Source organism: Xyrauchen texanus, chromosome 16 (assembly GCF_025860055.1).
Source record: "Xyrauchen texanus isolate HMW12.3.18 chromosome 16, RBS_HiC_50CHRs, whole genome shotgun sequence".
Classification (NCBI taxonomy): domain Eukaryota; kingdom Metazoa; phylum Chordata; class Actinopteri; order Cypriniformes; family Catostomidae; genus Xyrauchen; species Xyrauchen texanus.
This window is the reverse complement of record NC_068291.1, coordinates 4,474,070-4,486,212: the sequence shown is the minus strand read 5'-3', so window position 1 is coordinate 4,486,212 and position 12,143 is coordinate 4,474,070. Positions and strand designations below refer to the sequence as shown.

At 39.4% G+C, this 12,143-nt stretch overlaps 2 protein-coding genes across 4 annotated transcripts in view; one reads left to right on the top strand and one right to left on the bottom strand.

Moving 5' to 3' along the window:
• LOC127656603 (exonuclease 3'-5' domain-containing protein 2-like) overlaps window positions 1–8,110 on the top strand; it is a 40,609-nt gene extending 32,499 nt beyond the window's left edge. For all 3 annotated transcript variants that reach the window (XM_052145004.1, XM_052145003.1, XM_052145002.1), the window contains 3 exons: window positions 1,207–1,342; window positions 1,444–1,809; window positions 3,319–8,110. In XM_052145004.1, coding sequence (XP_052000964.1) covers window positions 1,207–1,342; window positions 1,444–1,809; window positions 3,319–3,535 — 719 coding nt within the window. In that variant the 3' untranslated portion in view covers window positions 3,536–8,110. The remainder of the gene's footprint in view (window positions 1–1,206; window positions 1,343–1,443; window positions 1,810–3,318) is intronic.
• A 347-nt stretch (window positions 8,111–8,457) lies between these two features.
• The window catches only part of LOC127656585 (BRD4-interacting chromatin-remodeling complex-associated protein-like), a 28,393-nt gene continuing 24,707 nt past the window's right edge, over window positions 8,458–12,143 (bottom strand). Inside the window, exons 10-13 of the mRNA XM_052144967.1 lie at window positions 9,548–9,696; window positions 9,352–9,446; window positions 9,090–9,192; window positions 8,458–8,726 (exon numbers count right to left, since the gene is read on the bottom strand). Of these exons, the coding sequence (XP_052000927.1) occupies window positions 8,458–8,726; window positions 9,090–9,192; window positions 9,352–9,446; window positions 9,548–9,696 (616 nt within the window). The remainder of the gene's footprint in view (window positions 8,727–9,089; window positions 9,193–9,351; window positions 9,447–9,547; window positions 9,697–12,143) is intronic.

The following is a 12,143-nucleotide window of genomic DNA, read 5'->3' as shown; positions in this document are numbered from 1 at the left end:
TCATGATTCCATTATTATGCCTTTTCATCTGGGGTTTTAAAATGTCCAAAATTCATGTGTATAAACCCAAACACATGGGGGGGTTTGGGTCTGCCCAACTTTCATCATTATTACTGGGCAGCGAACTGCAGAACATTAATGTATTGGTGGGATTTTTTTCCAGGCATTGTTCAAGTGATAGAACAAAGTACCTTTGCATAGCAAAGAGTTTCCCAATAATAATTTAATTTAATCCTTAACAACTCTATCAGAATATGGTACCGGATCAGAAAGGTATTTAAGTTGCCAATTACTTCCCTATTTACTCCTATTTGTTATAATCATGAGTTCAAATTTTAGGGAATGGCAAGGTGAAGGAATTCTCAGTATGAAAGATTTAATAATGCTTTTGCCTCAACCTGAGTTCAGCGGTACCTGGATGCTCATTATAAACCTTCTCAGTCAACTGAAGAGTTTGATCTTGAGTTTGAGTATATCCTGAGCACGTGCATGGTGACGTTTGCAGTGAGCATCCAATTTATAGTGTATAGCATGATTTACTTATCACAAGAGTACTTGCAATTACAATGTACTTGCAAGAAAGTCAGCGTGATTTTAATTCTCCGCTTAAGATCAAGAGACCATTATGAAATATGAAGAATTTAAACTTTTACACAGCAAGACGAAGCTCGAGAGGACTGCTAGAACAAATATGTTACAGATTTGATATAAAAACAGCTGATATCAACACAAGTAAATGTATATAGGCCCACACAACTTGGAATATAGACTACAGGCTTAATAATTTTCTGTAAAAAAAAAAATTCGGTGTTTAAATTAAAAACTATTTTTTTTTATAAAAAAAATTTTGTTTGAAATTATAAATTAATTTCTTAATTTTCAAGTGGCACTCCTAGTCCTCCAACCTGGGGCATATGTAACTATGCCGATGAATCATGGTCAAAACAGACCTTCCTTCGTGGTACTGAAAATCCAACGTTGGCTCAAACTAAACTCAAACTTATCTGTATCACATAATCGGCTCCATGTACGTACCCCAGGTGTTTTACATTGTTTTTGTTTTCTATATTGTATATTTCAGCACGTCTGGAATGCCTAATTCACCAATCAGCATCTGGGACCACAACTGTCCATTTTATAATGACTAATATTCAATTGTGAATAATGTGGAAATCTAAGTGTGATCTGTACATGATTTTGTCTTAGAGTTGGTCAGTGAAGACCCCTTCATTGTTCGCCTGCTGTTTGAGCCCTCGGGCCGTCCAGAATCACAGAAAGACTACTATCTCATAGCCAAAGAGAACCTGTGTGTGGTGTGTGGGAAAGCGGAGTCTTACATCAGGTGTGTCCCCCATTTCCTCTACCGGGGATTTATAGTCTTTTGATTTCTTGAGTTCAGTTGCAGAGTGGAATTGTTTCTAATGTTTTTCAATGTTAATCCAGGAAGAACATTGTCCCACATGAGTACAGACGCCACTTCCCGGCTGAGATGAAGGACCACAATTCCCACGACATCCTGCTTCTCTGCACTTCCTGTCACGCGGCGTCTAACGTGCATGATGGCATCCTGAAGCAGCAGCTGGTGGAGGAGTACTCTGCACCGCAAGGCTGTGAAGTGGGCGTTAGGCTGCTCGAGGATACAGGCCGCCGGCGGGTACGCTCAGCCGCTCGTGCTCTCCTCAGTGCCAGCAACGGGATGCCAGAATCCAGACGGGAGGAGCTCCTGTCAATCATCCAGAGCTTCTTCTGTAACGATCATCAGGATGTCACGCAAGAGATGCTTCAAAGAGCTGCAGCGCTGGAGACCAGGTGAGTGTTGCAAGCCAGAATATAACTATCGGCAAAGTCTGATGGTTACTGTAGCTCTTCTGGACAAAAACAACCCATTTAGACAGGAAGAGGGCTGTCGGACAGACATGTAAAGTGACTTAACTTAAAAAATTTGTAATTTTGTCATTTGTTTTTCATACATTTAAGTGTCGGATTAGAATTAAGGTTGTCACGATACCTTAATTATGTCTGAAGGTACAATTCCGAGTAGTATCACGATACCACTGCCAAGTTGCTGAACACTAAACTGATGTTAGTGTTTGGTGATTATATTGAATTTTCACGACTCAATCGTGCGATTCGAGCTTTGAAATATTGCAGTTATGTATGTGCTTTTTATTATTTTGCTACTTCATTTCCTAAAGAGCACATCATTTGTCTAATTTCACGACCTTTCTTGGCTTCACGACCTTTCTTGGCTGCACAATTAATCACAATAACGATATAACGAATAGTGATATGGTCGTGCACATTTGATGAATAAACCAACACAGTTTTCAGCGGTCTTAGAGCAGATTGGATACATTTGTACAATTCCAAACATTTCCCAACAGCTACAGTTATTTTACAGACAAATATTTTATGTCGTTTCACAGAAATGGAGATGACAACATTTCACCAGATTTGTAATGAAGAACATTGTCAAACTGTCAAATAAATCAACTGCACTGTTTTCCTGCAAAATAATAGCTTCAGAACAATGTAACTTAAATACAACCTAATACAATCTAATCCTCAAAATAAAACTAATTTAGTATTATATTATTATAAAATTTACCTGGCACAATAACACACATTCTGAAATTTTGTGGAAACCATTTAAATATTATTATAATAAGTGAAGCTGTTGTTTTTGCACACCTTGTTAATAAAAAATTATTTGTACATTTTAGTAGTTTAGTAAAAAAATGTATAGGTAAATAATTTTTATGCATTGTTGTTTTTCAGTGTATATAAATGAAATTATTAAATATCATTCTTCCTTGTGTTTATATAGTGAACTGTGGAAACGTGTGGAAAGTGGTTTAAACGATGTTTCCTCTGATTACAAATAGAATTATAGAGCAAATACATAATTATCGAGATATAGTGAATATCATAAGCTGAAAAATATAGAGCAAATTTTTGTAGCCATATTGTCCATTTAGTGGTGAAGGCACAAATAATGTGTGGTGGTAATATGTCCATTTTCTTGTCCAGCACTTTAAGGGGTGTCATTATCAGATGTGGGCAGTCGTATGTTAATGTGCTTAAAGATATGTCACAACCTCGAAGATTTGGAAAGGGGAGGAAATTGAGTTCTGAATGTTAATGCATGTTTTCGTAGAACATCGGACACTTAGTTATAAAGATTAATGAAAATTAAAAGTTTCATGATAAGAAACCTTTTGAAGGCCTAAGTAGAGCAAGCAAGAATTTGTAACCATTTGTAAAAACAGGTAAATAAAATTATCACTTTTTTTTTTTTTTTTTTTTTTACCCTTGCAGGATTTTTAATGAGAGTTTTGTGTCGCATGGAGTGAAGGTAGTGCGGGCATATGCCGAGCGCGGTCTACCTGGCCTGATGGAGCTGGAGCACCGCTGGCGACAGCACTTCTTGACCACCATGCACCCCCGCTATTTGCCACCACTCTGGTCAGTCAGTCACAACCACGACAAATATCTGCGCAAGTACGGTGAGGACCTTCAAATCCAGCTCAACTGAGCCTAGTTGCTTCAGCAATGAAGAGACTCTATGCTACAACTCCCAATAGGAAGGTGTCCACTGTGTGGGTAACACCTTGATGTCCTTGTCCTAAACCCTATGATGTCATTTCGAGTGTGCCAGAGACTTTTTCGGCCTTACATTGGGCAAGCCCTGGTGTTGACTTCCAGATGAGAACAAAAAGTTGAAGACTAGTCTAGACTGAGGCCCCATTTTGACTGGGCCCTAAGGGGCCAGATGAAGTTTGGCTAAGAGACTCTTTGGGGATCTAAAGCCACCGTGATGAATGAACGGTGTAACATTAAACTCTAAAATGGTGCAAGAACAGAAATGGTGATTAGGTAAAATAACAAAAAAGCTAAATGTGCACACTTTTTTTTTTTTTTTTTTTAAATAGTTTAAAATGTGGAAAAGAATTCTCATTTCTCTGTGAAAAGTAGAATCTACTGTATTTTAACCAGCCCAAACCTGCTCTTACTAAATCATGAATTGAATAAAATATTCTTAGCTTACAATTCTTGCAGGTTTGAGGCCATATTAATATTTTGTTATCAGTTTGACTTTTCGGGCTATAGAATGTGGCCTTTTTTACTTAAATGCCCAAAATGGAGCTAAAAATATCTAAACATAGTGTACAAAAAACAGCCTGAAATTTTAGAGGAAAACTCTTATCTTTGAACAACTAAAGTTTGACAGAATGGAGCACTGAAAAGTTTGAGGATGCAACACGTCAATCATCTTTCTCAGTCAGGACACCTCAGATTAGACCAGAACATGTTGTGGAGTACAAACCCCTGACTAGACGTTATGAATTTTTTCCAGCACCCCTCTTTCATAGATCATTACTACTAAACATTCCCACTCTGATTTTTAGTGCCAATTTGTGTTGTATTTGCAGTTACAGTCTGAGAGATTCAGCTTCATGGGTGGTAATAAATGTAGATGGCCAATTCAAAGACATTGAAAAGTCTGAGCTTAACACTTCTAATTTAACTTCAGAATCACATCAGCTTTTTATTTACATTTTTCCAGATGTAACGCATTAAAGCTGCTGTGTTCCTTTATTGTCAATAAAGATGTGAATTGTCATATTTAAAGACTGGATTAGTTGTTGGTAAGTTATCTTTACAGTATGGTGTAATATACGTTTAACACCCCACAATATCCAAATGCGTAAATCAAACACAACACGTACAGTTTTACTGTTTATTACTTACAAAATCATGATTCAATAAAGTCTTTACATTTTTTTTTTTTTTTTAATGATTCCCTTCAATGATATTGGCTCTAAAGCTGACTTTATCTTTGACCTTTCTAGAAGTAATTCTTACAATCTTGTAATGCACGTTTAAGGCCTCTTATAGTGTGGCATAGGAACAATCAGCTTGTCAATTGTATGTTTGGATCAGATAACATGTTACATGTTTGGAGAATAGTACAAAATAAATGTAATCAATCCAAACTCATGAGAAGCACATTTTTTAAACACAATTTGGCCAGTCACAATATTTAGCTTGTAATATTGGCAGCTTTATGGTCAAGAGTTCTGAAAGGCTTGTGCATCGCATCTGTCAGATTAGCAATACAAAAATGCAATTAAAGCAAAGACTTTCCAATCATGTTGGACACATAGGATGTGGATGTACAACTTGAGCACAATATTCGTAATGCACATCATGTTACACAACTAAATACTAACCAGGGCAAACAAACACTTTTGTAGGAGCAGTACTACATTATGCAATAATTTATGAAGTAATAATCATCGCTGGTATAGCGTAAACATGAATGCAATTAATCCAGTATCACATTTGTCACTAACTGGTTGTGTGCAGATGATACTGCTTTAGCTTTTGATAAACTATATAGTCTATTCTGACAGTAAGTGCAGTTTGTGGAATTGTTCAGTGATCGGAACACTTACATTTTCAACAGTTACAAGATCTTGAACAAAGGATGTCCAAAGAATTGAGGCACCACCACATATTTACAGCCATCTTCTACTTATTGCTTTTGTATTTACGTCTCTTGGGGATGTTTGTCTTAAACCACAATAGGAATAGTGCAGCTCTTAGCAGTGACTGAATAAGGCGTTACATCTGCCAGTTGCTCAATTAATATTCTGTTGTATGCTTAACATTTTTAATCTGTTCTTAAAATGCTTTAAATCTCACTTGTGTTTCTAGATGGTTTTGCTGGTGATAGAAGGAAAGAGGCATGTTATTTGGGGGTAAACAAGCTGGAATATACACATTTAATGTGTACTGTTGGAGCACAAAACTTGGGTGCCTTCACACTGGAGCTTTTGGTGTAGACCCAAGTTTTCAGAGTTTGGTTTGATTGGTATTTTCCAAATTCAGGTTCAGACCAAGCACTCTCTTTGCCTTGGGTTATTCTCTAATTTGCTGAGTATGGCCATTTTCAAAGAAAATCCGGTTTGCCTCCACATTAACTGTACCCTACAGCCGTGGCCAAAAGTATTGGTAGTGACAAATGTTGTTTTGCAAAGTTTTCTGCTTTGATTGTTGTGGTGTTGATTCACGTTGTTTCTAGATTATTGTGCAGAGTGATCGGATGCATTTTAAATAATTGCAAAAAGCTTCATTGGCCAAAAAAGAACATCACAAAAACCAAAATTTCTCAGTTTTTTGGCCCTGGCACAAAATGACCAGCTAACATAATTTCACTAATCATATCAGCAGCACCTGGGAAAGTGTGAACAAGTGCAAGTCAGGTGAAATCACCCTATAATTCGGATTGGATTATAAGAGCAGACTGATTGCTATAATAGGAGGGAAGTGCTTCCAATCATTGTGTTCTTGTTAGGAATGGTTACCTCTAAAGAAAGACGTGCAGCCATCATCGCTTTGCATCAAAATGGCCTCGCATGCAAGGAAATTGCTGCAAAGAATATTGCACCAGAAAGAACCATTTACTGGATCAAGAACTTCAAGGAGAGAGGTTCAACTGCAGTGAAGAAGGCTTCAGGACGTCCCAGAGTGTCCAGCAAGCGCCAGGACCGTCATCTCCTGAGAAGTCAGCTACGGAATCGTGTTACCACCAGTGCAGAGCTTGCTCAATACTGGCAGCAGGTTGGTATGAGTGCATCTGCACGCACAGTGAGGCGAAGACTTTTGGACAATGGCCTGGTGTCAAGAAAGGCAGCAAAGAAGCAACTTCTCTCCAAGAAAAACAATCAAGGTCCGACTGAAATTCTGAAAGGATTAGACTGCAGAAGACTGGTGCAAAGTTATTTTCTCTGATGAAGCCCCCTTCCGACTGTTTGGGACATCTGGAAAATTGATAGTCCGGAGAAGAAAAGGTGAACACTACCATGAGTCCTGTGTCGTTACAACAGTGAAGCATCCTAAGACCACCCATGTTTGGGGTCCCTTTTCGTCCAAGTGCGTGGGCTCTCACAATTCTGCCCAAAAACACTGCCATGAATAAAGAATAGTATCAAAACGTCCTGCAAGACCAACTTCTCCCAATGATCCAGGAGCAATTTGGTGATGATCCGTGCATTTTCCAGCATGATGGAGCACCATGTCACAAGGCAAGAGTGATAATGAAGTGGCTCAGAGATCATTACATTGAAGTTTTGGATCTGTGGCCAGGCAACTCCCCGGATCTTAATCCCATAGAGAACCTGTGGTCAATCCTCAAAAGCAGAAGCCCACAAATTGTGATTTCCAAGCACTAATAAGGCAAGAATGGTTCGCCATCAGTCAGGATTTGGCCCAGAAGCAGGTATCCAGCATGCCAGAGCGAATTGCAGAGGTTATGAAGAACATGGGTCAACGCTGTAAATATTGACTCTTTGCATATATTGAATGTTTTTGCCAATAAAAGCCTTTAAAACTCATGAAATGCTTATAATTGTTTTCTAGTATACCTTGGAAACATGTGAAAAAAAGTCTACAAATACTGAAGCAGCAAACTTAGCAAAACACAAAATTTATGTCACGGCCAATACTTTTGGCCACAGCTGTAGACGGTGGATTGTTTCTTTGGTGAGAACCTGGATTTGGAAAAATGGCTTTAAAACCAGCCAAATAAATAAATTTCTTGACATCTAATAGACTCTGGTCCACACCAAAAACACAAACCCTTTTATCCAAAGTGACTTACAGTGCCCTTACCACAGGGACAATCCCCCCAGAGCAATCAAGTGTCTTGCTCAAGGACACAATGGTGGTGACTGGGGCTCGAACCAGCGACCTTCTGATTAACAGTTACGCCACCCACTCCATAAAAAAAATGCATACACATACATAAACTGATTTGCTAAATTATTTTCTTAATAATAATGACCATATCAATGACCCAACATATATTTCAGGTCCAATTATATTTATTCAGAAAATGTTATAGGTCTCTGCTGGATGAGGTTTACATGATGTGTGGGCTGTATATTCAGATAAAGGAAAGACTGGTGAATTCTGAGGCTTTCCCTTTCATCTAGAATTGATATCTTCATCTCATAGCTGTCCTTCAAGCATGCTGCAGAAAGCCTGATCCAGTGCATGGGGCTTTTGAATCTTGGGTTTAACCTCTGCAGGAGAACCCAGCAGCCTTTGCAGCTCCAGAATGCTATCTATAGCACTTTGCAGGTGTCCACTCAGTTCCCCATCCTTCACCAGGGCAGGCACTACCTCTAAAGCAGACAGCTTGTTCCTTTTCTGTACTGGAGTGCACTGCTCTGGAAGTAAGCCGTCCACACTTGGAGTGACATAGTCTGGCCTGGCCACAGAATCTGAAAGGTATTGCAATTCACTACCTGTCCGACTTGTTTCCATGTCAGGGTTCAATCTCACCTTGGGTAGCTGATCTGAGCTCAGACCATTTTCAATATCTTGAGCATTTGACAAAGGAAGCTTGATGGATTCCTCTTTCCCCTTCATGTCTCCTCCATTAGTATACTATCCAGAATAGTTCCGTTTGTAGCCAGAGATGCCATGTGAAACATCATAAGCAGAGTTGTGGATGACCTTGCAATATCCTGATTCATGTTTGACTGTGAGGTGAAGTGCTCCTTTGCTGCTGGAGCGGTATGTCCTCAGGCCAGGAGGTCTGTCAGATTGCAAGGCCCATGATGGCGGTGATGAAGGATAACTAGAATGTCTAGCCTGGACTGACGACACCGTGCTATGTTGAGATGAGTTCTTTTGCCAGGACATCAGGAAGGACTCTGTTGAACCACCAAAAAAAATAAACCTGCTCACCATTTTACATCAGGGTACAAGTAACGTGTAGTAACAAGTAATGTCTGTACACTTTAAGGTAGGTCTGTTCAGCTCCACTTCTAGACAGCCACCATCCTGCAGAGTTTAGTTACAACCCAGTGTTACAACACATGTCTGTAATTTTCTTGAAGACCTTGATTATTATTTTTAAAGTGTGATTGATTAGGGTCTAAGCTAAACTCTGCAGGACATTGGCCCTCCTGAAGTGGAATTGAATACCTCTACTTTAAGGATTTACACTAAATCTCACATAAAAGAAACTACAGATAAAAATGGCTGCATGCATGCAGAATCTTGGGCCTTGTTACCTGGATCTCTCCTGGCTCTGCGTCTATCCTCTCCCAACAAGAGTCTCTCTGACTGGAGAAACAAACGCTCTAGCATCACCATCTCTGCTGAAGGACTCTCCTGCTGAAGAAAGAACTACCTACTCAGACCTGCCTCTTACAGTACATTACAAAAAACAAAAATGTTTGATGCTAATTGAAAGAACTTCAAAACAATGGCTGTTTTAGATGTTTCTGGATTAGTGAAGGACTCCAGATTGCAATCTGTAGTATAATCAGTTACCTGAGATTCAGCCAGAAGAAGATGCCTGTACTTGCTCAGCATGTCTGTGATTTGTTTAAACAGCATCACTGAAATACACTCAAACTGCTTGTCCACTGCACAAAGAATAACAGACCTTTTCATCAAGATTTTTTACTCTGGAGTCCTCAAACCAAATACAAAATTTGGATAACTCCCAGGCTGGATTAAGTCTAACCTGAGATAATGTCAGCCTGGCTAGGCAGGGCTCTAGCACAAGTATGGTAGGGCAACAAATTCCTAACAGCATCCTCTACTGAAACATATGGAACCGAAGTGTTTGGGTTGAGGACAGCACTGTGGTCTAAAAACAACAGCTGTTTCACCCTGGGAATAAAACACAAATGCACATACAAATTAAGATTGTGTACATTGATTTAGCATACTGTGGCTGGGGCTTTCAATTCTAGTCCTAGGGATATAATTTGGATGTTTCCCTAATTTAACACGCCTGATTTAAATCATCAGCTTGTTAGTAGAGGCTCCATGACCTGAAATGGGGCATTTAAAAAAATAAATACATACAAAAAGGTGCACTACAATGGGTACCCAGGACTAGGATTGAAAACCCCTGCCTTAGTCAACTCATCAGCTTGTTAGTAGAGTACTACAGTTCCTGAAATGGGAGTGTCAGATCAGGGAGTGTACTGTTAGTGCGCCTCTACAAACAGGGTTGGGAAACACTTACTTAGTGTACATTTAAAGTTCACCTTGGGTTCAATCAAATGTAAAAAAGAAAAAAGGGCTACAAACTTCAGTTTGCTATTAAACCTCGCACTTTAAATTATATCCTGGGTCATGCTGTTAAGCTAAACTTAAAATAGAATATATACACTCACCTAAAGGATTATTAGGAACACCATACTAATACTGTGTTTGACCCCCTTTCGCCTTCAGAACTGCCTTAATTCTACGTGGCATTGATTCAACAAGGTGCTGAAAGCATTCTTTAGAAATGTTGGCCCATATTGATAGAATAGCATCTTGCAGTTGGAGATTTGTGGGACGCACATCCAGGGCACGAAGCTCCCGTTCCACCACATCCCAAAGATGCTCTATTGGGTTGAGATCTGGTGACTGTGGGGGCCATTTTAGTACAGTGAACTCATTGTCATGTTCAAGAAACCAATTTGAAATGATTCGAGCTTTGTGACATGGTGCATTATCCTGCTGGAAGTAGCCATCAGAGGATGGGTACATGGTGGCCATAAAGGGATGGACATGGTCAGAAACAATGCTCAGGTAGGCCGTGGCATTTAAACGATGCCCAATTGGCACTAAGGGGCCTAAAGTGTGCCAAGAAAATATCCCCCACACCATTACACCACCACCACCAGCCTGCACAGTGGTAACAAGGCATGATGGATCCATGTTCTCATTCTGTTTACGCCAAATTCTGACTCTACCATCTGAATGTCTCAACAGAAATCGAGACTCATCAGACCAGGCAACATTTTTCCAGTCTTCAACTGTCCAATTTTGGTGAGCTCTTGCAAATTGTAGCCTCTTTTTCCTATTTGTAGTGGAAATGAGTGGTACCGGTGGGGTCTTCTGCTGTTGTAGCCCATCTGCCTCAAGGTTGTGTGTGTTGTGGCTTCACAAATGCTTTGCTGCATACCTCGGTTGTAACGAGTGGTTATTTCAGGCAAAGTTGCTCTTCTATCAGCTTGAATCAGTCGGCCCATTCTCCTCTGACCTCTAGCATCAACAAGGCATTTTCGCCCACAGGACTGCCGCATACTGGATGTTTTTCCCTTTTCACACCATTCTTTGTAAACCCTAGAAATGGTTGTGCGTGAAAATCCCAGTAACTGAGCAGATTGTGAAATACTCAGACCGGCTCGTCTGGCACCAACAACCATTCCACGCTCAAAATTGCTTAAATCACCTTTCTTTCCCATTCTGCATTCAGTTTGGAGTTCAGGAGATTGTCTTGACCAGGACCACACCCCTAAATGCATTGAAGCAACTGCCTTGTGATTGGTTGATTAGATAATTGCATTAATGAGAAATTTAACAGGTGTTCCTAATAATCCTTTAGGTGAGTGTGTATATATCATTGTTAAAGAGAAAAAAAATGAGTTTAGATTTGAGATCAAAATGAATGGATAATATTGGTTGTGTGCGCATGGCAACCTGGAAGAAACAAGGAAGCTGATTGGCCATTGAAACTGCACGTCACAGATGCTAGCAGGTTTAGCATCTAATATGCTAAATGGCCATGTGCAGTAAGTGCATTTGATTTAGAATTTCTGTTCAACCGCTATGTAAATATATACTTTGTGATTTGTAAGTATTCTAGTAACATTGTAGTTTAAATGATTTAAATATCCTTAAGTATATTTAATCTCATTGCTGTGTGTAGTGACTCATATTTATAAATGGTTTGTTTTCTCTGTGTAGGTTATTATGCTAAACATCTGAATTAAGCACTGAAAATAAGCAAAAGAAGATCAAGTTTTTGCTGAAAGATTTTAAATAAATTGCATTGGTGATGAAGAATCAGATGTTTTGATTTATTCCATGTGCCCTCTGAAGTTGATTGAAGCCTTTTTTCAAGTTTGGGCAGACATTGAGTATGAGAATCCCTGTATAACTTGACACTTAATAACCATGCTTGTGGATGGGAAGATTAAAGGCTTCTGATTAGAGCCCGAAGCCATTTGTTTTGAGAATAATGGCTGGCTGATGAAGTTATTGGCTGGCTAGCCGGCTCAGCCAAAACCTAAATGGCCGCTGCAGCCGCCAAACTTTTCATAGCTGAAAATGGCTGA